We start from the raw sequence: 22,241 nt of genomic DNA on the forward strand, positions 1-22,241 counted from the left end.
GACTGGTATGATGATTGCTTACTGTGCTTGATGGGAGTACATGTTGCGACAAGGACTCTTGGAATGAGCGGCGGACGTGGAGGAGTCATGAGGAGGACGAACGAGGGGTTGAAGCATCGAGGACAGGAAGAAAGCGAATGAATCGTGCGATGTGACAAGACGATTGGGAAGCGTAGACTTTAGCGGCCGAGGATAGCCAATTCGGCACGCTAGATGTCCACGTAATCGCCATTCTCCCTGCCTTGGTCCAGCGCATCGCCATAGCCGGTGCCGTAAGAGTAGCCTTGAGGGGCATTGGCATCGAAAGAATTCGCATTTGCCGAATGTCCCGAGGCGGAGCCAAAGCCTTTTGCTTGCAATTCATTTCTGAACTGATTCCTGACCTGGCCTACTTGAGAGATGAGGTTGTTGCATCCGTTCAAGATGGCTTGAGAGGGAGAAATGCTCCCGTCCGTTTGAACCTTGATCACCACCCGAGGCTCGAGCGGATGAGGAACCCTATACCCGCAGAAGATCACACCCGGAATCACGAGAACAGCATGACGCAACATGTTGCCCATCGTGTGATCTTCCTTGTTCAATGTGAACGTGGCTGCATTGGCTATTTGAGGATCTTCAGCTACGTCCACTCTATGCTCGTTCGGACCCAGGATGAAGAGCGCAAAGCGATCCGGCGCGTTCGCCATGATGACGTGGCCAGGTGAGAGCCTGTGATAGGTGGTCTATCGCGCCAGAGCTAGTTGTACGAAGGCGAGATCTCGAGTCAGCTTGGGGAGACGTGCGCAGCACATGGCGTCATGAATGCACGCCTGCTATGTCCCACGAGCAAGCCCATCGACACCTTCCTTCGCCCATGCTTCGCTCATCTACCGTTGTAGTGATGGATCATTGAGGGACGATACAAGGTTTCCTCCATGAAGAAGTGGACCTGTTCGCCGTCTCAAACAGTGTGAATAAGATTTGTAATCCTTGCAAAGTTGTCCGACTTCTATCGCGTCCTGCTTACACCCGTACCCGGCTGCGGGCCGGCCATCGGCCCTTGACCGCGGTTCACTTGTAGGTCCGGACACTGCGGTCGAGCACTCACAAGATACGGCTACTAGCTGATCTCTGCACGTTCTAGTCCTCTGCGTGTGCTTCGAGGTGATGCAGGTCGACCAGGACGAGCGTCAAGCGCGATGTTGCCCGAGAAGGAGTGAGCTGGCCGGCGAAGCGGTCACTGTGACGAGTGCGACTCTTACGTCACCATGAAAGCGCAAGCTTGATGTCTGCAGAGGATGCAGAGCTTCTTTGGAGTGAAAAATGATCCCGAGGAAGCTGAGTTGCACGAGAGCGTGGGTGACCCGAGGTGGATGAGGGAGCTGAAATGAGCATAAGCTGGTCCTGCATGCGCGAAAAGAAGGCGCGAATCGTCACGCATTTCCTGAATCGCGTCTTCCTTTGCGCGCCATGACGGCGCGCCTCCACGTGGGCGCACGCACCTCATAATCGGACGGGGTAGGCTCGCAACCGTGAGTAAATATAGGCAACAGACTGTCCAAAGTCGCCTGGATAGTCATGTTGAGGCTCGTCTCTCGACTGAGACGTAAGCACACAGCAAGGAATAAGAAGAGAAGGCTGCGCTGAGTGCAAACGCCGAGTCATTGGAAGGACAGCGCATTCTACCTGGACTCGAACGAAAGCGATGTCGAGCGGTTGCCTAAGACCAGAGCAGAGGAGATGAGGGCTGGCCCGAACACCTGAAGCAGTCGAGGAGTCACAGACCCTGAAGTGCGTCAGCGTCTGATCTAAAGCGCCACGGACAGGCTTTGCTAAAGACGTAGGCGTCCACGCACAGAAGATTTGGGAACCTCAACGATGACATTACACGACCAAAATTTGTTTCAAGCAAATCATTCTTTGACTCATCGATTTGAACCTCGGACTACATAGTCAAGTTGAGAGAAGGTGTAGCAAAAATGCGGCTAGTATCTTACTCGTCACCTTCTCCATCACCCGAGTCTGACGTGCGTGTAAGCAAGCCGGACCAATTTGCCATGGCACAACCTCCAGTCGTCGAGACACCAAAGTCTCCGCAAACATCCACATCCGAGCTCGAGCAGCGCCCTCCTGCTCGGAAAAGGTACGTGCCACGGTAATGCAGATATCTTCCGAGCCCACACACTTACGTGCAGCATCGACTCGACTCGAAAGGCTAAAGGCACCCTTTGCGGAGCGGAACAAGGAAGGTCTCGGTCGCTACAAGGTTCTAGAAGACCCATTAGCTGTGCCGGGGCTGTGGCCTTGCTATGTGTACGCTCCCAGTGAGTCATAGATTCATTTCAGGACACTCTTCAAGTGTTCGACAACTCGAGCAGCGTCACTGATTGATGATGCATTCGCGACCATCATAGCCTTTGACGAAGTCGATGGCGCTGTAGGAGGGGTCGTCACCATCCTTTCCAAAGCTCGCAAAGCATTGGAGCACCAATTCGGCAGTCCCAAAGAAGCACAGCAGCAAAGCTCGTCCGTGATGTCGAACGCATTCGGAATGGAAGGCGGATCGAACCTCCGCTTGATAGAAGCGCCGCATGTGTCCCTCTGCCGTGCCACGCCCGTCGAGAAGCGTGAGCGATCTGCCTTTGCCGAGGCAGCTCGGACTGTCGCGCAACGAACAGCACCGTGAGTTACAAGAGTGAGGCCTCTCTCTTCGCCTCCCAGGGCAGGGTCCACGACAGTCTCGACTGACACCACTTATTTGGGTCCAGCTTCAAAGTCTCTTTTGCGCGCTTCTGCGCTCTAGTCAACGATCACGAGTCTCGCATCTTTTTCGCCATAGAGGTTGGTCAGGGGCACGAGACCGTGAGTATCTTAGATGGTGCACTCGCATACACAGATGCTCTGTTCACTGAACAGTCCGACATCATCCAGCTCCGCATGCTAGCGAGCCAACTTCACGTCGCATTGAGACCTTTCGGTGCACAATCTTACTACGACACGGGTGCGAGTCGAAGCACCTCGCGGTACTTTGCATCTGCTCATCTCGAGCAAGGCCCAAGGACACCTCGTTTTCATGCCTCTTTCGGTAGCATTGCTCTGCCTCTTGGAGGCGATGCGAGACAGAGGCAGAAACGCGGACTGGACGCCTCGCAAATTCAACCTCGTCGCTCAAGCGAAGAGGTGCAGAAGATAGCTCATGAGGTCTGCCACAAGCTAGACCAGTCCCTGGGCAAAGATCTGCGAGACTCGTCATTGAGCGTTACGCGCATCGTCGTCGGCCTGGGCGACACGGCACGCTTCCTAGAGTTGAAGGACCAGAACGGCTAGCCCGGAGCTTCACGCTCCCTCGCTCCAGGAGAAGTGCACCTGCGCTCTGTGCTTCGACGTGCGCCTTCAGGGTGCATGGAACGGGCCCGTGGGAATTTATAGCCATCACCCAGCGCGTTCTCTAATGTGAGGCCACGTAGAATAGTTTGCATTCAAAAATGGTGACAAAATGCAAGCATACAAGCGCCCAAGAAGAATCTTCAATCCGAGCAAGTGGTGTTGTTCAAGCGAGCTGGAATTCATCAGCCGCATGAGCACCAAGCACGCCTCCCTTCCTGGTTTCCCTACCCAAAGCTCTGACCTTGGCGTACATCCTCGCCTCGGCGCTGTTCGTTGGCACGTCCTTGGTCGGAGCACCAGCTTTGGGCAGGCTATGCCTCGCATGTTTACGAGCGGCCGACCGGGCAAAAGCAGCCGGATCGTCCGAATCCTCCTCCTCCTCCTCCTCTTCCCTCGGGCCATCGCGCGCGTCTTCTCGTCCCGACGTGGCCAAGTCCTGCGCTTTCTGCTGCATCTTTTGGATCTTGTCCTTCCTGTGGGCTTCTTCCTTCACTTCGATTTTGCGCTTCTTGCTTGTGTTCAATTTGGCCGCAGATCCGCTGCTTCTCGCTTTGGCCTTGATTGTTGCAGGCGCTTCTCTAAGGGCAAACGCTTTGGCCAAATGACCCAGCTGCAAAGCGCCGATGGGAAAGATGTCCTTGTTGGAAGCTGGATGTGTCGCGTAAGCCCTAATGTGGGACATGAACGCCGAGCGCGCCATTGCCGAAGCCTGCCGAGAACGTCCGGAAATATCATTCAGCATGGTGCAGAGCTTCAGATTAACCGTTGGTGCGCTTTGCGGTACTCACCTTCTCACTGCTCATGACCCAACGCTCAAACGCCAATTGCGCATCCGTAGCCCGGGCCTCATACTCGTCGCCCCTTCCCCCGAATCCGTCTCTCAAAGTCGACCTTGGATCCGCTTCGTGCAAATGCTTCTGAGCGTCTTTGTATTTTGCATCGCCAGAGCGCATATTCTCTTCCAGTCTGGACACGATTTCTCGCTCGTGAGGGAGTAGCATCAGCCAGCTTTGTCCGTTGCGACCTGCTCTCGCAGTTCTGCCAATCCTATGCAGGTACTCGTCTGCTCCCGAGTCGGTCGGCGGATCAAGTTGAATAACGGTGCCTACATCGGGCAGATCCAGCCCTCGAGCAGCTACAGACGTGCAGAGCAAAATTGAAGCTTTGCAGGCGCCACCGTTGGAGGGCGCATTCTTCGAAAAAGTCCTCAGACTTGATATACGGTCCGCTTGAGGCATCGAACCATGCAGGCGGTACACTCGCGCATCAGGCAGGAGCTGACAAGTCTGACCAACGGTTGAGTTCGGTGTCCCTGCGTCGCTCTCTGTTGTGGACCGCTCCTCTGCACCATCTAGTATATCCATGTTGACTCCACCCATGGCGTTCCAATGCAAGTCGACAGAGTCTGTGCAAGACATGAAAACGATGACCCGTCGAGTAGCTGCAGGCGTTCCCTCAGTCGAAGTAGCGCTCGAGATCGCTTTGCGCAAAAGCGCTAGTAGCATCACAAGACGCTGCTTGGTAGGCGTGACGACAAAGTGTTGGCGAAGCTGAGCTGGAGCAGACAATGTTGCTTGAGGTTGTGCCTCCGTCTTGGCGACTGCAACGAGATTCACGTCCGAAGATGTGGAATCGGATCTAATTGCCAAAGGTGCTGAGGCGTCTTTTGGCTCGTCACCGTCGGCCAAGGCCCTGACGACGATGGGCGTCACCAAAGCAGTGCCTGCAAGTACCTGCACATTTTCGTCCAATGTAGCGCTACACAGCACGGTCCTCCTTGGAGCTTTCCACCACTGTATGCCCATCGCGTCGGTAGGCTCGTCATTCGCTGCGCCCCCATTCTCCAGCATGACATTTCTTGCTGTCTCTCTGGCCAATCTTCTACGACCATCCAAAGCCCGTAGTATGGCATCCAGGGTCTCTTTGAAGCCCATCTCGAGCAATCGATCGGCCTCGTCCAGCACCAGCCACTGAAGCCTACCCACGTCTAAAGTGCTGGTGTTCTGTAGATGATCCAGCAGGCGACCGGGAGTCGCAACGATGATAGGTAGTCCCTTGCGCAACTTGGACTTCTCGTGGTTCTTGGTAGATCCCCCTGACAGCAAGCCGGGTACAATCCACCTCGTGCGGCGGCGCGAAGGGTCTTGCCCATCTTCAGCAGCCTCGTCTCCAGCAATCTCGGCTGCTTCGCGTTCATCGGTCCTGTCGCCACTTCGTGCACTCAAGTGCAGAGCCAACAGCTTCTCAGCCACCTCGTAGATCTGCCTTGCCAGCTCTCGTGTGGGAGCGAGGATGATAGCGAGGGTACCAATGTTCCTGTCTATCCAGCTGGCAGCGTCTTCGCAGAGCGGCAGCAAGCTCTGCAGGATGGGCAAGAGGTATGCCAGCGTCTTTCCAGATCCCGTCTGCGCATGAATCAAGACGTCCTTCGCAGTCGCCTTGTCGTACGTCGGAAACGCTTCGGAGGAAGAGGATGAGGACATGAGAGCTGGCAGTGCGGTCCTCTGGATAGCTGTAGGTCTCGAGCCTATATCCATCCTGCCAGAGAGATGGCGCACTATCAGCGGATCGAGCGCCAGACCCGAGAAGGTCGAGCTGTCAAGAGGGGCGTTGGTAGGCTTGGCATTGCGGACAGGTGTGGTCCCCTCGGCGAAGATGTTACCATTTGGTCCGCTGCTAACATCACCCGTGAAGAGAGAAGAGACGATGCCGGCCCCACTTCCGCTACCAGGTCTGCCTGCTCCGCTGCCTAGCTGAGAACCTTGAGGACGAGTAGACGCGGACGCAGCCGCAGCTGTCTTGATCCTTCGTCTACCGGTCCGTTCCGAAAGGTCTAAAATGTCATGTGCGGCACTAAGGCCATCAGCTTGGACACTACCTCCCGCACCCGAGAGACGAGGGCGCTTGAGAGCTGAGCGATCAGGTCGAGAGCTGAAAGGGGGTTGTGCAGTGAGACTCGTCGAGGGAGGTGTCGACGCACTTGATGAGGCTGCATGCCGTGCCCAGCTTCGAGACGCTAAAGCGGAGGTGTCTGAGCTGATTGAAGCATCGCCGTTGCTCTGTCGTTTGGCATGAGGCGCTCCACTCCGACTTGCTCGAGACTGAGCAGCACCTTTCCTGACCTGCGTGCGACTGGCTCTGCTCACAGGCTGTGGGGCCGCAAAGTTCATGAGCAGCCCATCGTCGTCCATCTTGACCAGTTCAAGGACTCGGCGCTCCTCGGACAATCAAACCAGACTATTGTGTGTTGGCTGGAAGTGTTGTGGAAGAGGGCGGGAATAGGTTGTGGATCGTGCACGCATAGTTGCTAGAGCCTCGAGAGTCGCGAGTCAAGAATTGGTACAGAGCTGCATCGCAAGCACAACGCGGCACAGCATGCTCCGCGCAGTCGAAATTTCAAAATTTGGTGCGGAGCGCGCCTTTCCGCACGAGAGAGCTCACTGCAACTAGCGACGCATGTACAGTCAGTGTGAGTCAGGTGTGTGCGCTTTCCCTGAAGCCGCAAATCTCCACTACCTTTTGATGATGGCCAGAAGAAATTATCAAAGCGCCACCCACAACAAGAATCCAGCACGCAGAGACCATCTCCTCGAGGGGCGCGCAAGCTCGGAGAGAGATGCAGATTGTTGGAATGAAATGAGGTGACATGATGCGGAATAGATAGCGGAAGTCAAATCGGAGGGTATCACAGTTCAGCATCCATGGCCTCTCCGACGGCTTGCGCAGCGCTTTGTGGCAAGCGTTGTATGAGAGAGCTGAAGCATGGGGACAGGGAGACGGTCTCGCTTCATTGTCAGCTTGCGTGCTCTCTAGGGTGCACGTTTAAGTATCCCACTTCTATCACTCACGAGAGCTTGCTCCTGGCAATCTTGTCAGCCATGACGCGGGGCACGTAACGCGTACTTTCCCTCACGTACCCCGCCGTGACGAGTCTCGATAGAGTCTCAAAAGCGAGTGCGGGCGCCTTTCGCGCACCCGCAAAATTCCAAAGACCTTCCCAATCTCGCAGAACAATCAGAGCAGAAACCTTGATACTTCCAAATCTAGCGTCCGTCAATTTGAAATCGCTTCGAAGCTTTTCTGCACGTTTGTTGTCTCCTCGAATTAGCAGCTGGCGGATCGTCTCGGCCAGACTACATCCGAGCCAAGTGGACCGGCCGCCCTCCTCTCTCTCCATAGCAGCTTGAAATCCAAGCAGACGTACGTCTTCCTCCGCAAGCTGCAGAAGGAGTGACGAAAGGGCGCTATGAGTCAGTAACTGTTTGCGCCTATTCTCCACTCGCGCACGCGAACAAGTTCACCTTGGCTTCGAGCGACCGATCCTTGTCCTCCCCAAAGAGTCTTTGCGCTTCCTTGATCTTGAATATGCGTTCCTGCAAATCGTCTTCTCCAGCAGCTTCTTCAAGGCTAAGCGTAGCGCCGTCTGTTCTTCTATCGTCTTGGTAATAGAAGTCTCTCAGCAACTCTTGGTCTTCGCTGCGAGCGTATACCTCGAGCAGATTTGCTGCAAGGTGTATGTGGTCGGTAGCGGATGGTGGTGGCTTGTTGGAAGCCATTGCCGCAGTCGTCGCTTCCGCTGCCGGGGCTTGCAGAATGCGGAAGAAGTCGCCGCGCGAAAGCTGCGATTTGAGTCTCAGAAGGACGTGGTAGACTGTCAAGTCGGAGAGCAGTGTCAGTGCGCTCTCAGCCTGACAGTCCTCATGCGAGACAGGCTCACCTAAGTCCGTGTCTCCGCTTTCGATGGCTTTGATCAGAGCCGCCTTGTCTTCTTGCATGTTGAGAAGGAGCGGCACTTGATCGACAGCTCGCGGCTCGTGGTCAAGAAGCTAAGGGTACATGCGGGCGGCTCAGCTTGTGCTCCATATGACAGAGCGCCAGAAGAGTTGAAGAACGTGACGTACCTTGGTTGCGAGTCTGGTTCGACCTTGATCCCAAGCGGTCTGAGCAATTTCTGCATAGCTGACCGCAGGTTGCGACTCGAACTTCTCCACGATGGCTTTGCAAACCACATCGTCCACGGCCGAGAAAGCTTGATTCGCTATGGCTCCGACAGCAGGTCTTGTTCTCATGATCTTGGCTTGAGCCCAATGCTTGAGAACCGGATCCGGTCGAAGGTTCAGATGCTCCGACACGCGAAGGCAGAGCAAGTGGTGATTGCGAGCTGTGAGACGAGCAATGAGAGCAGTGGCGCCTATCTGTTTGTATCTGCATCCAGAGTCGGAGTCGAGTCAGCGGTGCGCTATGCGCTTTGAGCTCGTCGTGGCGCTCACTCGTCGTAAGAGACGGGCACGCCAATCTCGTGCCGCCGAGCCGCATTGAGAATACGCAATGCCTTCGCTAGCTTTACGAATGGCGCCGTATCGTACAGATCGACGAAGGCCTTCCCAAATGAAGCAGCCTGGACAAGCATGGGTGGATAGACGGGCTGACAAAGCTTAGATTGCTCTTGAAAGACCGCATTTGGCCAGCTGCACCACTCACCCTGAGCAGCTTGCGTTGCCACGCAGCGTCCCACTCGTATGCTGCAGCTTCCACACAAGTATCGACAGCTTCCGCGAGCTGGTTCTTGATGGCTCTGACACCTTCGTCCGCCTTTGCACTCTTCGCGGCAAAGTGCTCCGATGCATCAAATAGCAGCGCGGCAGGGTGAGTACTCCCAGGCTGAAACACCGAAGATGTTGCCTCTGGTACTTTTTGCAGAAAGTCGTGCCTGTCGCTGCCTATAATCCGAACTGCGTCCGTCTCGGGTATCAGATGCACCGCGCCAGAGTAAGGAAAGCTGTTGGGGGATCAACGTCAGCAGGACTGTCCCGTAGTGTCCCCTCACATAGGCTCTCGTGAGATGCTCACCGCAGCACTTCCCCAAACGGTCCCACCATCACCACTTCCGATTCGGAACTGAGCACCACTGAGTTGTTGCCGCACCATCTCACATCTTCCACTCCCGTTCCTCCAAGTCCTTTGCCTTTGTTCGACTCAAAAGCTTCAGAAGATCCAAGATCATACTCTGAGAGGCTGCGTTGCAAGTCAGAACTGACGACCCAGACCTTCTCGTCGTGCGTAAGCAGCGCCAACAGAGCTCCATTGGGACTTGGACGGATGGTGTGAAAAGGTCCACGAGTGAGACGAAGATCTGTACTGCCGCTCAGCGAGTCGAGGGAGAGCAGAGTGCCTTCTTGAGCGGATGATGTAGGTGACAAAAGCACTTCGACCAGGCCTGAGTTCGATACTGTGGAAGGTATGATGTCCCACGCGCCGACGCTTGCTTGGCTTTCCGCAGCCATAGAAGTACCGACTTCCTGAAAGTTTGTGCTCGTCTCGGACGGGATCGAGGGCAACAGGATGGGCGCTGGAATAGAAAGGGTGCGTTTGGACCAAGCACCTTCACTGGCTCCCTCTTTGAAGGGAAAGGACCATTCGACAAATCTCCCTGCTCTAGTCCTGATGACGAGTCCTTGAGACCACATCCGAGCATCTTCGATTCCAGTCTCTACCGCTTCCGCGCCTAGACTGTACTGCGTGTAGTAACAGCTGGCAGTCACCTCCGTTGGGGTTGGACCCGACACGGAGGAGTAGGATTGGTTTTCGCTTCTTCTGTCAGCTTGGAGTGTACGCTTGTCTTGCGCTGGACAGGGCGAAAAGAAGGTGTACAGACGAGCTGCTCCTTCCTCCAGCACCACTATCAGCTGCTCATCGTCGGTGAATCCAAGCGCTATGATCCGGTCTGAGGCATTCCACTGTTCGACCGGTGTGGCTGCGAGTCAATTGCTGCGGAGCAAGCACCGACATTTTGACGACCAGCATCGATCGAGTATACTCACAGGAATGCTCTCTACCAATTGCCCTGCCGAGGTGTACACCTGAATTTTGGGTCTCAGATTAGAGACCTTGCCTAATGCGACGAGCTTGGCAGGATCCCTGACCAGAGCCAACAGTCCTCCGTTTGGCGCAGCTGCCAGTTTGTAGTTGGACAGATCATCTATCGCCCAAGAGAGCGAGTAGACTTGATTGCGGCGGTAGAAGACGTCTTGCAGGGAATGCCACTCTTGCGTTGGGTGAGTGAGCGTCATGATGTTGAGCGCATGGCCGTGTCGAACGCTGCGCCCCTTGCGTATGAGAGGACGTCGCGCAACGTCTGCTCGCAGGAGCACGACGTTGAGATTACACCCGCAAGATGGGCTCAAGACGTCGACCTCAATCTGGAATGGCTGCTTCGGCTCTATGAAGAGGTCCGAGATAATCTCCACTCCCTTCAGAGGTGAGCGTCATGATAGCAAGGGCCATCAATTCAAAGATCGAGGCGGACACCTGGCCGAGTTGGGTGCGCATAGGTATTACTGTATACAGCGGACTTGCTTGGATCTGCACGGTGCATGCGGCGCCGCATACACGCGCACTCGATTCGCGCATCTGCTGCTATGGATATTCACGTGATTTTGAAGCTGCGCTATTTCTTCTCTCCGCCGTTACCGGTACTCGTGGCTGCAGACGCTACATTCATCTCACCCGATCATCAATCTTACCTTAAATACAGTTTGAGTACCATGACTTAGTTCAAGTCATCGCGGTCTTCGAAGCGCACACATTCTGCCGTGCTCAGCCTTGAGCCAACGCCAGCAGACTCGATGCCGCCCTCTCGCTCTCCCGTCGATGCGCGAAGATCTCGAGCTAACGAGGACCGCATGAGCACCTCTTCGCGCTCTCGCTCGCCCTCGTCTAGGAATGGAAGGCGGAATATGTCCGCAGAGGATCGAGGCCATCGGAGGGGACGCAGCTCCAGCTCGTACACCAGGAGCGTCTCATCCAGAAGCAGAAGCAGGAGTCGGAGCAGAAGCCGAGATCCAGACCGCAAGCCTTCTGCACAAAAAGCACCCTTCAGCAAGATCAAGCTACCCGATCCCGGCGATGATGTGAGTGACGCTCGCAAATACCAAGATCGAATGTATATCACCACGCGTGCTGATCGCGCGACAGCCGATTCGGTCAGGCTACCCCGTTCGTGCTGCGTGTACACGCGAGACAGGGTCCCTTCAGACCACTAAAAGATTTCGATCACGGTCGCAGGGACGCGCCTCAGGTTAAGAACAACGAGTTCAAGCTCTACGTCTGGTGAGCTGCGGTCTAGACGCTGATCAGATCGCAGTGGTCGCAGAGTGTGGCGCTGGCATCTTGACGAAACTCTCTTCCCTTCCTGATCTCGCTCCTCCAGGCGAACGGCTAATCTGCGAGATGTTGCAGCTCTGTTACACCTAGCACAGCCAAACATCTCCAATCCAACGACGCATCATGCATTTCGACTCGTATACTTCGACTCGCGGCGGTCCGAGATGGCAGCTCGAGAAATTGCAGCGCACGTCACCCGGGTCAATCCTCTGCAATCTGTAGATCAAGGGCTACTACCATCGGCCATTTCCGACAAGTTGGTCAAGGAAGTGGACGCTATCTCGAATGAAAGAGCGGCAAAGACGACATTGCAAGATATCAATGTGGTCGATGGGGACATGATAGATGTCAGTCTGACCAACCCATCCCACGCTTCTGGCGGAGCTGGGCGAAGCGCTAGGGATATCAGTATACGTGGGGGCGCCAGCATGGGGAGGAGAGGGATCGAAGCCAGACCGCAGCGTGGGCCGCCTGCTCTTGCAGATGTGCCCTCGGCTCTCCTAGGTGCCGCTCATCCTTGGGGGCCTGCACCGGGCGAGTCTCAGAGAAGAGGAGGCATTGGACCGCAAGCGCCACGATTGGAGCCTGTCCCTCCACCTCGTGGTCCTGCTGTTCATCCTTCCCGCGTGGCTGCCACAGGCCCGTCCAGAGATCTCGCCGCACGGAATGCGGATCGTCGCGATTTCTATGAGCGAGCAGATGAGCAACGAAGAGGCTCGTACAGAAGAGAGGACGACGAGAGAAGAGCTTATACAGCGATCAGAGATGCCGGAGAAAGGAGAAGATCGTACGCGCGGGAAGAGCAAGAAGCGCGCTATCCTGTCTCTAGAGGCCACGATAGATACGAAGGAAGGAAAGGTAATTCATCTCACAGAAGCCATGATCGCAGCGCGAGCCCGCCTTATAGATCTCGTAGATCCAGAAGCCGAAGTCCGGTCAGGCGGCCACCTAGGTCTGTCAGCAGAAGCAGAAGTCGTAGTCCTCCGAGGCGTTCCAGCAGGCACTGAGCGAGCTGTACACCAGACGCACTTCTGCTCCATCGATGACTTCACGCATGTCCACAACGCTCACTTGCCCACGTCGCCTGGTCAAACTGCCAGTCTGAAGCGCGCATAGAACGTCGTTCAATCTACGAGCCTGCCTGTCTCGCAGCACGCGCTGTCTGAGCCGTCAGACAGAGCAGTCACACACCCTAGCACAGATGTAATCACTTGGGGAATGACACAGGCACTAGACGATAACGCATTGTTGAGTGTGTTTGTGCGTGAGCACGTATTCGTGATTGTGAAGGAAGAGTGTCCGTGAGAGGAGAGACCGGGACGAGCTTGTAGAGCGATGTGCCGTCTTTTTGGTACTCGTACGTTTGTCCGGTCCGACGAGAAGTAGAAGCCAGTTCGCCTACTTGCTCAATCTTGGAATCGATTCGCAACATTCGCGATTGCGATTGTCTACCCCTCAAAGTCGGTAGGTTGGTCCGAGTGGTGGTACGGTATAGGCCGCGAGACTCTTATGAAGTTCATGAATTGAATCTTGAACAGTCAATTGAGGCCAGCGTTGCAGTCAGCATTTCTGCTCGATCTTCCTGTTCGCGCGATGGGCTAGCTAGCTTGGAGCGTTCGCGTAGCCAGCAGCAACGTCATGCTGCATAAGTCCCCGCGTTTGCGATTGCATGGCGATTTTAATGCCGAAGGGGGGGGGGGGGGGGCAGTTCGGCAGAGCTTCCCCGCACAATCGCAATCGCCAATCATTGAATGTGAACCATAATCTTGAATTCGAATGAAGTGAAATCACACTCACAGGCTCGATTCGGGGTTCAAGCAAGGTACATTTTCAATTCCCACGCTTTCTGCGATCTAGCACTCTTGACCCCAATTGTGGGGTTGATGCCCGTTCGGAAAGTCACGAGTGGAGAGCAGAGGATGCAGCGGTAGAGTCGTGAGTGTTATTGGCTCGGTGATTTGAGGCCCTGCGACCAGCAAGATCCTGGCCTGGATGCAGGCATTCGAAGCTGCCGAGGCGTGCGGGCGACTTTGACGGCCCAACCAGCTCGCCAATCAAAAGTCATGACAGATACTTCACCGAAGGGTGCAAGGCTCTCTCGGTTCTGCCTTTGCCAAGCTTTGAAACGTGTAACAAAACGCAAGCAGCAGTAGAGGAGCTTACCTCAGTCTGAGTGCAGCATGCGCTCCCTTCGCTGGGCACTTCCAGCTCGGCAACGTTGGAGAACACAGCCTTGCCGCATTCAGTCAAGAGCAGCCCGCGATGCGTTCGTTCATCGGTCCAACAGGCAACATCGAGAGCCGAGCGGGGATCAGACAGAGCGAGGTCGAGTGGAGTGTCAGTCATACGAACAACGACGTGGAGCAATGCGAGGGGACCAGCTTGTGCGGATGGTGCATATGAGAGCTTTGCTCTCAATGCACGCCTCTACCCACCATCATCCCACTGGCTTCTCAAGAATTGTGTCACTCCAAACAGTCTGCTGAAATCTCCGCTGCCTCAAGATGAACCACTCTTTTCTCGCATTGCTCTCTGTGGCTATCCAAGCACTGCTCTTGAGTGGCCTATGCGACGCTCAAGGCTCTTCGACCGCAGGTGTTCCCAACACCCCCAATGGTGAGGTGCAGCATACCAGACCGCAAGGGCACTTTCCGCGCGCAAAGATGTGGCCCCATTATCGCAGCATTCAAATGTCCGCTAACGCTCTTTACTGACCCTCTCGACTCTGAACCCGCTATGAATAGAAAATCCCACCTTCACAGTAGCGCCCACCACATCCACAGCGCAGATCACGCCGCTAGGAACCAGTTCGAGTGGTGAGTCCTTCCATCGAATATCAGAGATATGCCCCATGTTACAGCCATCTCCATGCTCAGCTCCACATATCCACATCTGCACATCATGCCCTCTCACCAAATCTCGCAGTCACAGCAGCGACGGTGCCCTCTTCGCTAAGCGGAGCAGCCTTATCCTCCTACCTAGCGTCGCTCAGCACCAATTCGGCGCAAGGTGCGGGCAGCACGAGCACGGGAGCATCGATCAGCGGCATAGGCGGCGGGCCACCCGGAGGATACGATAGCGTCATTTCTTCCATCATGCAACAGAGCACCTCCAGCACAAGTGCGCCTGCACAGAGCAGCCCTGCGACGTCCAGCGCAAGTCCCGATGCAGCCACTTGGTCTGCCAAATCGCCCGCCAGCGCCGCTTGCTTGGCCATCGCTCTCATCTCTTGTGGCTTGGGCGCTTTGCTCGTTGTGGCTTAAGCATTCGAGCTCGCAGCTTCACGGTCAATCTGTCACAAGATGGCCACCCTTCGAAAATATACTAACCTGCCAACTTCTGAAATGCATGCTACGTGTCGCTAGACATGCAGCGCGGGGGGCCCCCTTTGACAAAGCGATCTCGTGAGCGGAACCGAATTCTCATTCGTGAGCGTGAGAAAAGTGGCTGGGTGGAAGGGTGAAAGGGTCCCACGACACCGTCATGAGGGTTAAGTGACAGGTGCAGAGGGGAGGGGGGATGGAGCGCCTCTCTGAAGCAGCACGTCTAGTACTCCTCAGCCTCAAGCTCGTCGGCCTCGCCAGCAGTGTCCATGCCGACCTCCTCGTAGTCCTTCTCGAGAGCAGCAAGGTCCTCGCGGGCCTCGGAGAATTCACCTTCCTCCATACCCTCACCGACGTACCAGTGGACGAAGGCGCGCTTGCTGTAAAGCAAGTCGAACTTGCGGTCCAGACGGCTCCAAGCAGCAGCGATGGCGGTGGTGTTGGCAAGCATGCACAGACTGCGGCTGACCTTGGCCAAGTCACCTCCGGGAACGAGAGAAGGTGGCTCGTTGCAGATGCCAATCTTGAATCCGGTGGGGCACCAGTCGACGAACTGAATGGTGCGCTTGGTCTTGATGGCTGCGACGGCCGTGTTGACGTCCTTGGGAACGACGTCACCACGGTAGAGCAGGCAGCAGGCCATGAATTTGCCGTCACGAGGGTCACACTTGACCATCTGGTTGCCCTTCTCGAAAGAGCTGAAGGTCATCTCAGAAACACTGTTCTGCTCGTGGAAAGCCTTCTCAGCGCTGATGATGGGAGCGTAGGTAGCCAGAGGGAAGTGGATACGAGGGTAAGGCACCAAGTTGGTCTGGAACTCGTTCAGGTCGACGTTGAGGGATCCATCGAAACGAAGGGAAGCCGTGATGCTGCTGACCACCTGGGCAATGAGCCTGTTGAGGTTCGAGTATCCGGGGGCTTGAATACCGAGGTTACGCTTGCAAATGTCGTAGATGGCCTCGTTGTCGACCATGAACGAGCAGTCGCTGTTCTCAAGGGTGGTGTGGGTGGTCAGGACAGAGTTGTAAGGCTCAACAACGGAGCTGCTCATCATGGGAGCAGGGTAGATGCTGAACTCCAGCTTGGCCTTCTTGCCGTAGTCCTGAGCGAGACGCTCGAGGAGCAGAGATCCGAAACCGGAACCTGTTCCACCACCGAAGGAGTGGAAGACGAAGAAGCCCTGCAGACCAGAGCAAGCATCGGCGAGCTTGCGCACGCGGTCAAGAGTCTGGTCGATGAGCTCCTTTCCGACGGTGTAGTGACCACGAGCGTAGTTGTTGGCGGCATCTTCCTTACCAGTGACGAGGGTCTCTGGGTGGAACAGGTTGCGGTAGGTACCGTTGCGGACCTCGTCGATAACGTTGGGCTCCAAGTCCACGTAGATGGAGCGAGGAACGTACTGCAAGGTGAGGGCGTCGTCGATTCGATCAGAATGGCCGGTGCGGTCTGTCATCGTCAGCAAAAGCTTGCACTCACCTTGCCGCTTCCAGTCTCGCTGAAGAAGGTCGAGAAGCCATCATCGTTCTCGGAAGGAGAGCCCTCGGTGACGCGACCATCGGGGGTAAGACCGTGCTCGTTGAGGTAGAGCTGGTTGGCAGGCAGTACGCATTGATCAGCAACGCTTGGGTCGAAGATGTTCGGGAAATGCATAGCTTGTGACTCACCTCCCAGTTTGCGTTACCGAGCTGAACACCAGCTTGGCCGACGTGGAGAGACAGAACCTGGAAACGGGAATTGGCGCACGTCAGCTTGGTGCCCGGCGCGCCAGGGATGTCGACTTAGAGGATGTCCCGCACAAGGAGTTGCTACTCACTTCACGCATATTGAGAGATGGGCGATTTGAGGTGAGGTGGGTTGACTGTTGTGCGTGTGTGCAGAGAAGACGCTCAGAAGTAACGTAGAGCGAAGAGTGATTTTGGAGAGATCAGAGTTGAAAGGGAAGGAGTGGGAGCGACTTGCGCGTAGTGAGGCCGCGCTCAACGCCCGCGACGACTTTCGGCAGAGGCGAGCGAGGCGCTTTGGGCAAGATGCTGAGGGCTGCTGCCCGTTGTTGGGCTCGCGCCTGTCAATCTCTCATCGACTCGATTTCTGCCCAACCGCAACCTCACAGCAGCCGTGGTGCCTTGAGATCCTAGGCTGTACTCGCACGAACATCAGCAGCACTTCTCTGACTCTAGCGCACGCGCGTGCATTCTTGATTCACGCAGCGCACCATGCAGGAGTGTCTGCATGGCGCGCTCTTCTGCTGTGAGGCTTTGTGTTGTGAACGCTGCATACACGCGTGCTCGCCGCGCCGGAACTCAAGAGTTGATTGCCCTCGAATAAACGCGTGGCGATGGTTGATCGATGCCGATCACGTGTCTGATCACTGCTGTGCGCGCAATCAAAATCAAACCGCACCAAGAGCAGAGGCCTAGCTGCTCTTGTCCGTCCATCCGGCAGCGCGCTCGCGCAAGAGCTTTGCATGCATGCATGCCTGCTGCAAGAAGAAAAGTCAAGTCCAGGCCGCGAGCGGCGACTGCGTTGCATGCACGGCTTGCGGGCACCAGGCCAGATGCTGCAAAGGAGCGGCAAAAATCAAGGCTGCTGTCCGTAGCTGCTGCGACCCCGCTCTGGTCACGAGTCATGAGTGACCGCCGCGGGTCTTCGAGTCAGAGCCGACAGCGACCGCATTCACGCTCCACGTTCTGATGGTGCGTCTATCGACTAGAGCTCGAGCACCTTCCCAAGTCACTCTTTTCCCAACTTGCCACACGAATTCTATCCCCACAGCTTTTAGGTTCACACCACGTACCTGCTACTCACACCATTCCGGTCGTCTCTTGCCTTCGTCGACACACTTCTGCTGGAGCAAGGCTTTGCTTGCGCCAAGATGGTTATGTCCATGCGCCTTGCGCGCTCTGCAACAGCAGCCACATCGAGTGTAGGTCGCTCCTCGTCATGCAAAGGTGCTCGAATGCTAAGCACTTCATGTGCCAGAGCCATCAACACACCCGCAACAGAGGCTACGAAAGCAGCAGGGATCGCCTCAAGGCAGTCTCAGATCAGATCCATCTCTTCTACGCCCTCCAACGATGTCTCAGCCACTCCCCTCGCCAACCCTAAGGGCGCAGAGTGAGTCCTCTTTGCCATCGCTCTTGCTTGCACCCGGTCGGGTCCTGCTAATCATCTCTCCTCTCATGTGCTGCCTCAACGTTAAAGGCGACCTGAGCCAGCAAGTACTTTCCAGCAGTCGCCAGAGCCATCTCCCATCCCAATCAGGTCAGCCGACCTGGATCACTCCTTTGTAGGCATGTCCGGAGGAGAAATTTTTCATGAAATGATGCTCAGGCATCAAGTCAAGCACGTCTTTGGGTACCCGGGTGGCGCAATTTTGCCAGTCTTTGACGCCATTCACAACTCCAAGCACTTCCAATTTATCCTACCCAGGCGAGAAGATGGTGCCGGGCACATGGCCGAAGGCTACGCTCGTGTAACCGGTAAGCCAGGTGTCGTGCTTGTCACTTCTGGTCCAGGCGCCACAAATGTCATCACCCCAATGCAAGACGCTATGAGCGATGGTACACCTCTCGTCGTCTTTTGCGGTCAGGTGGCCACCAGCGCCATTGGCAGCGACGCCTTCCAGGAAGCAGACGTTGTCGGTATTTCACGCAGCTGCACAAAGTGGAACGTCATGGTTAAGAATATCGCCGAGCTGCCTCGCCGCATCAACGAAGCCTTCAAGATTGCCACATCAGGCAGACCAGGACCTGTGCTCGTCGACCTGCCCAAGGACGTCACTGCCGGTATCCTAAGGCAAGCTCTACCTTATTCGCAGACGCACCCTTCCCTCGCCGCCTTGCCGTCCAGAGCTACAGCCAGATCCTCTCGCAGCAGAGCGATTCGTCACCAATCGCAGCCAGCTGGGCCCGGAAGCCTGCCCCATGAGGCTCCCGAAATCGCAGAGGCAGCGCGTCTCATCAATGGTGCCAAGCGACCAGTAATTTACGCTGGCGCTGGAATGCTCTCGACTTCCCAAGGCCCAGAGCTACTCAAGGAGCTCTCCGAGCGTGCAGGCATCCCAGTAACCACCACCCTCCAAGGTCTTGGTGCTTTTGACGAGCTCCACCCGCTTTCTCTGCATATGCTTGGCATGCACGGATCAGCGTACGCCAACCTGGCAATGCAGGAGGCAGATGTCATTATCGCGCTGGGTGCACGCTTTGACGACCGCGTCACTGGTCGTGTGGACAAGTTTGCGCCTCAAGCTCGCGCAGCAGCTCTGGAAGGTCGCGGGGGTATCATTCACTTCGAGATCATGCCAAAGAATATCAACAAGGTGGTGCAAGCTACTTGCGCGCTGGAGGGAGACGTCATCGCCAATTTGGCCAAGGTGCTGCCTCAGGTCGAGCAGAAGACGCACCCCAAGTGGCACGCACGTATCGCGGACTGGAAACAGCGTTTCCCGTTCACGTACTACCCGTCTGATCCATCCAAGGGCGAGTTCCCCAAGCCTCAGGAGGTTATTGAAGAGCTGGACAGGGCTATCGAGCCTCGCAAGGAAAAGACCATCATCTCGACCGGAGTCGGACAGCACCAAATGTGGGCGGCTCAGCACATCCGATGGAGGCATCCCCGCTCTTGGGTCTCATCTGGTGGTCTCGGAACGATGGGCTTCGGCGTTCCCTCATCTGTCGGAGCCAAGGTAGCCAGACCAGACTGCACTGTAGTGTGCGTGGATGGAGATGCCAGCTTTAGCATGACAGCTATGGAGCTTGCCACAGCAAACGAGTTCAACGTGGGCGTCAAGATCCTGGTGCTCAACAACGAATTTCAAGGAATGGTGCTGCAATGGCAAGATCTCTTTTACGAGCAGCGCTACTCTGGAACGAGGATGACCAACCCGGATTTCTGCAAACTGGCCTCGGCTATGGGTTGCCACACTATCCACTGCGACTCGCTCACCGACCTGCCGGCCAAGATGAAGGAGTTCATCGAGTACGATAATGACAGACCAGTCCTGTTCGAGTGCCGCGTCGTTACTGCCGAGCATTGCTACCCTATGATCGCCGCCGGCTCCGCGTTGCACGAGATGACGATGCACCCGAGCCTTGTCGAGTAAGTGTCGAAATCTCATCTCTTCACGCCGCTCTCGTCTTCCGCTGATCTTTTGCCTCCCTGTTCTCTTCGCAATCACTCAGGGGCTTCAAATCCATCAAGCCGGCAAACGCCTAATCGCTTGCTAGCTTCACCTTCAAAAGCGCCCCTAAAGACCCGACGCATCATCCTGCCGCCGACGTCCTGTGCGCCCTTCGACTCACTGTCCCCATGGTCTGTCTTATTCGCTCGTCCTGCATGTCATCCTGTCTCGCGTACTCGAATGCCTCTTTCCATCTGATGAAATGGCAACTATCGAGCGAAACTCTCGTGTGCTTGGATTGCCTTTACGTCTCTAGAGGCCTGATTGTCCATGATTCGGCACAGCACGTTCGAATTGACGCGCAGCGAGAGTTCCTTGGCCTGTCATGTATGGCAAATTTGTTCTCCACATGACGTGCCTGGGAAAAGTCCCAATGTCGAACTCGAGTATTCCGTGAGCAACAAGGCCTCGTAGCTCGGGGGTAGGGGTGTGGAAACAAAAAAAAAGCCTTCAATTGTTCCTCCTAGCCTCCTTCTCTGCCCTCTTTCTAGCTTCCTTCTGCATCACCAAGCCCACAAAACTTCCTACGCCCGCTAATCCCAAGACCAAGATGAGCGCTGGAAGTCTGATTGCCCAGACTCGATCTGGAAAGATTTGCTGCAGAGGTGAAGAGGATGGAAAGAAGGGCTGTTTCCGATTTTCGAATGTGAGGAGTGAGGAGTGAGGAGTGAGGTGGGAGGTCAGGCCCGCATGAAATTGAAGAGAGAGAGAGAGAGAGAGAGAGCAAGTGAAAGTGAGGCAGACGCACCACGATGAATGTCCAGATGGTGTAGTATGTGAAGACGAGACCTGCGATGAGCAGCAGCAAACCGCCCAATAGTCGATCCGAAGCAGCCTGAAGAACGTGGAGGTGGGGGGGGACAAAGGAATGCCAGTGAGCCCGAAATTAAAAAGGCAGAAGGGATCTAGCTCGTCCCTCAACGATCAAGCTTGAACTCCAGAGCTCCACCTATGCGACCCATTCCTCCATCTCACCAAAACTCACCATGTTGGGAAAAGGGGGGATGGCTTGCGCAGAAATGGTTTATTGGTGAAAGTTGTAGGTGCGGTGCATTACCCCCACTCGACCGCCTGATCCCTTGCTACCAAACCGACACGTCGAGGTCAAGGATCCCGTCCGGCACCGGCGCAGCTGATATCTGGCGTGTCTGATCACGCTCCGTTGCAAGCGCTGCGTATCGATCTCGACCTCCCAGCGACGATTGCGATCCACCCACAAGGAGAGGGGCGGAGGGGGAGGGGGGCGCTAGCAGGCAAGGATGTGACTTCGACACGGATCTGAACGCGGAAGCTGTTAGGCAATGTCTCTTCGACGAAATTTTTAGTGAAAGCGCCGACGTCGAGGCCAGACTTGTCTGACTTGATCGCCTTGAATGCAGATCAGAGTTAAAGTGGATGATGGCTCGAATGTTTGAAGGAAGCGATGAAGTGACAGTGTCGACGACGTCTTTGACAGCAACACCGCTCGCTTGCTGCTTGCTTTATGCACTCGACACATCCAGCCGCATCGTCTGTGCGCACAGACGGCCTGCTGCGTGGCGCAACATGTTGCCCATGTTCTCACGCCTCTCGTTGGTGCCGCGCGTGCATCCATGGCATTCGCGTTGGAGGGCCGGGCCTGGCCTCCAAGCATCATCTTCGACCTCAGACGCTGCCTCGATCCACTCGACATCGAAGCATCTCGCCTCATCTCATCGCCTTAGACTTTTGACTACACGTCCCGATCAAGAACAAGCGCAAGAGGCAGATCATCGACGCTCACACACAACACACCAAACACGACTGGGTAGCTTGCGAGCGGGTCCTCCCTTTCAGATCAGAACATTCTCGAATAAATTTCCGCAGGGCAAAAAAGAGAATTTTCTTCTCGCGCCAAGGCGAGAAGAATGCGGTGGGCGTCTCAAGGCGGAAGTGTAGAGCGCAAGGACACCCGTGGCGAGCAGCGGCAAGCCGCACGACTCGACCCCTCGAAGCAAAGAGAGGGTTAACGATTAAATACCACGGAGGGTATGTTACAGTCGTTAAACTATAAAGAACAGATACTACACTTGATCTAAGCCAATACTGTAGCGGGGAGGGAGGGAAGAATCGAAGATCAGCGATCGGCTCGGCGATGGATCGAGCAAATGTTAGGGGTGCGGTACTCACGGCCAGAAAAGGTGAGGAGGTGAGGAGGGCATGCGCGATTTGCACCCCTTCTTATACCTTTG

General features: G+C 55.7%; 9 protein-coding genes across 9 annotated transcripts; 3 read left to right on the top strand and 6 right to left on the bottom strand.

Moving 5' to 3' along the window:
* Nucleotides 1–175: 175 nt before the first annotated feature.
* On the bottom strand, nucleotides 176–1,137 carry IE81DRAFT_205743 (RBP11-like subunits of RNA polymerase). Its single transcript, XM_025510927.1, has 2 exons — nucleotides 1,088–1,137; nucleotides 176–736 (listed from the first exon to the last, which is right to left on the bottom strand). Exon 2 carries the CDS (start codon nucleotides 684–686, stop codon nucleotides 210–212), a length of 477 nt encoding a protein of 158 aa, XP_025367868.1. The 5' UTR covers nucleotides 687–736; nucleotides 1,088–1,137; the 3' UTR covers nucleotides 176–209.
* Nucleotides 1,138–2,020: 883 nt separating this feature from the next.
* On the top strand, nucleotides 2,021–3,538 carry IE81DRAFT_325311 (hypothetical protein). Its single transcript, XM_025514474.1, has 4 exons — nucleotides 2,021–2,303; nucleotides 2,394–2,661; nucleotides 2,748–2,841; nucleotides 2,911–3,538. The coding sequence occupies exons 1-4, from the start codon at nucleotides 2,138–2,140 to the stop codon at nucleotides 3,304–3,306; spliced, it is 924 nt and encodes a 307-aa protein (XP_025367869.1). The 5' UTR covers nucleotides 2,021–2,137; the 3' UTR covers nucleotides 3,307–3,538.
* IE81DRAFT_342560 (DEAD-domain-containing protein) lies at nucleotides 3,468–6,677 on the bottom strand. Its single transcript, XM_025515704.1, has 2 exons — nucleotides 4,155–6,677; nucleotides 3,468–4,075 (listed from the first exon to the last, which is right to left on the bottom strand). The coding sequence occupies exons 1-2, from the start codon at nucleotides 6,555–6,557 to the stop codon at nucleotides 3,530–3,532; spliced, it is 2,949 nt and encodes a 982-aa protein (XP_025367870.1). The 5' UTR covers nucleotides 6,558–6,677; the 3' UTR covers nucleotides 3,468–3,529.
* A 293-nt stretch (nucleotides 6,678–6,970) lies between these two features.
* IE81DRAFT_325313 (hypothetical protein) lies at nucleotides 6,971–10,686 on the bottom strand. The gene is made up of 9 exons (XM_025514475.1): nucleotides 10,188–10,686; nucleotides 9,217–10,103; nucleotides 8,848–9,145; nucleotides 8,637–8,764; nucleotides 8,268–8,571; nucleotides 8,084–8,192; nucleotides 7,668–8,017; nucleotides 7,215–7,585; nucleotides 6,971–7,121 (listed from the first exon to the last, which is right to left on the bottom strand). The coding sequence occupies exons 1-9, from the start codon at nucleotides 10,434–10,436 to the stop codon at nucleotides 7,052–7,054; spliced, it is 2,766 nt and encodes a 921-aa protein (XP_025367871.1). The 5' UTR covers nucleotides 10,437–10,686; the 3' UTR covers nucleotides 6,971–7,051.
* A 150-nt stretch (nucleotides 10,687–10,836) lies between these two features.
* Nucleotides 10,837–12,636, top strand: IE81DRAFT_205977 (hypothetical protein). The gene is made up of 4 exons (XM_025510929.1): nucleotides 10,837–11,276; nucleotides 11,354–11,475; nucleotides 11,576–11,937; nucleotides 12,154–12,636. The coding sequence occupies exons 1-4, from the start codon at nucleotides 10,992–10,994 to the stop codon at nucleotides 12,534–12,536; spliced, it is 1,152 nt and encodes a 383-aa protein (XP_025367872.1). The 5' UTR covers nucleotides 10,837–10,991; the 3' UTR covers nucleotides 12,537–12,636.
* Nucleotides 12,637–14,178: 1,542 nt separating this feature from the next.
* IE81DRAFT_325317 (hypothetical protein) lies at nucleotides 14,179–14,538 on the bottom strand. The gene has a single exon (XM_025514476.1). It carries the CDS (start codon nucleotides 14,380–14,382, stop codon nucleotides 14,227–14,229), a length of 156 nt encoding a protein of 51 aa, XP_025367873.1. The 5' UTR covers nucleotides 14,383–14,538; the 3' UTR covers nucleotides 14,179–14,226.
* Nucleotides 14,539–15,075: 537 nt separating this feature from the next.
* On the bottom strand, nucleotides 15,076–16,674 carry IE81DRAFT_349008 (putative alpha tubulin; the record flags this gene model as incomplete). The annotated part of the gene is made up of 4 exons (XM_025516332.1): nucleotides 15,076–16,251; nucleotides 16,329–16,439; nucleotides 16,517–16,573; nucleotides 16,666–16,674. 4 exons carry the CDS (start codon nucleotides 16,672–16,674, stop codon nucleotides 15,076–15,078), a joined length of 1,353 nt encoding a protein of 450 aa, XP_025367874.1.
* Nucleotides 16,675–17,403: 729 nt separating this feature from the next.
* Nucleotides 17,404–20,253, top strand: IE81DRAFT_325319 (acetolactate synthase). Its single transcript, XM_025514477.1, has 3 exons — nucleotides 17,404–17,966; nucleotides 18,054–19,949; nucleotides 20,033–20,253. Exons 1-3 carry the CDS (start codon nucleotides 17,725–17,727, stop codon nucleotides 20,064–20,066), a joined length of 2,172 nt encoding a protein of 723 aa, XP_025367875.1. The 5' UTR covers nucleotides 17,404–17,724; the 3' UTR covers nucleotides 20,067–20,253.
* IE81DRAFT_325320 (hypothetical protein) lies at nucleotides 20,118–21,468 on the bottom strand. Its single transcript, XM_025514478.1, has 3 exons — nucleotides 21,017–21,468; nucleotides 20,780–20,866; nucleotides 20,118–20,658 (listed from the first exon to the last, which is right to left on the bottom strand). Exons 1-3 carry the CDS (start codon nucleotides 21,017–21,019, stop codon nucleotides 20,482–20,484), a joined length of 267 nt encoding a protein of 88 aa, XP_025367876.1. The 5' UTR covers nucleotides 21,020–21,468; the 3' UTR covers nucleotides 20,118–20,481.
* Between the last annotated feature and the right edge of the window lie 773 nt (nucleotides 21,469–22,241).

This window comes from Ceraceosorus guamensis (assembly GCF_003144195.1).
Source record: "Ceraceosorus guamensis strain MCA 4658 unplaced genomic scaffold IE81scaffold_59, whole genome shotgun sequence".
NCBI lineage: Eukaryota > Fungi > Basidiomycota > Exobasidiomycetes > Ceraceosorales > Ceraceosoraceae > Ceraceosorus > Ceraceosorus guamensis.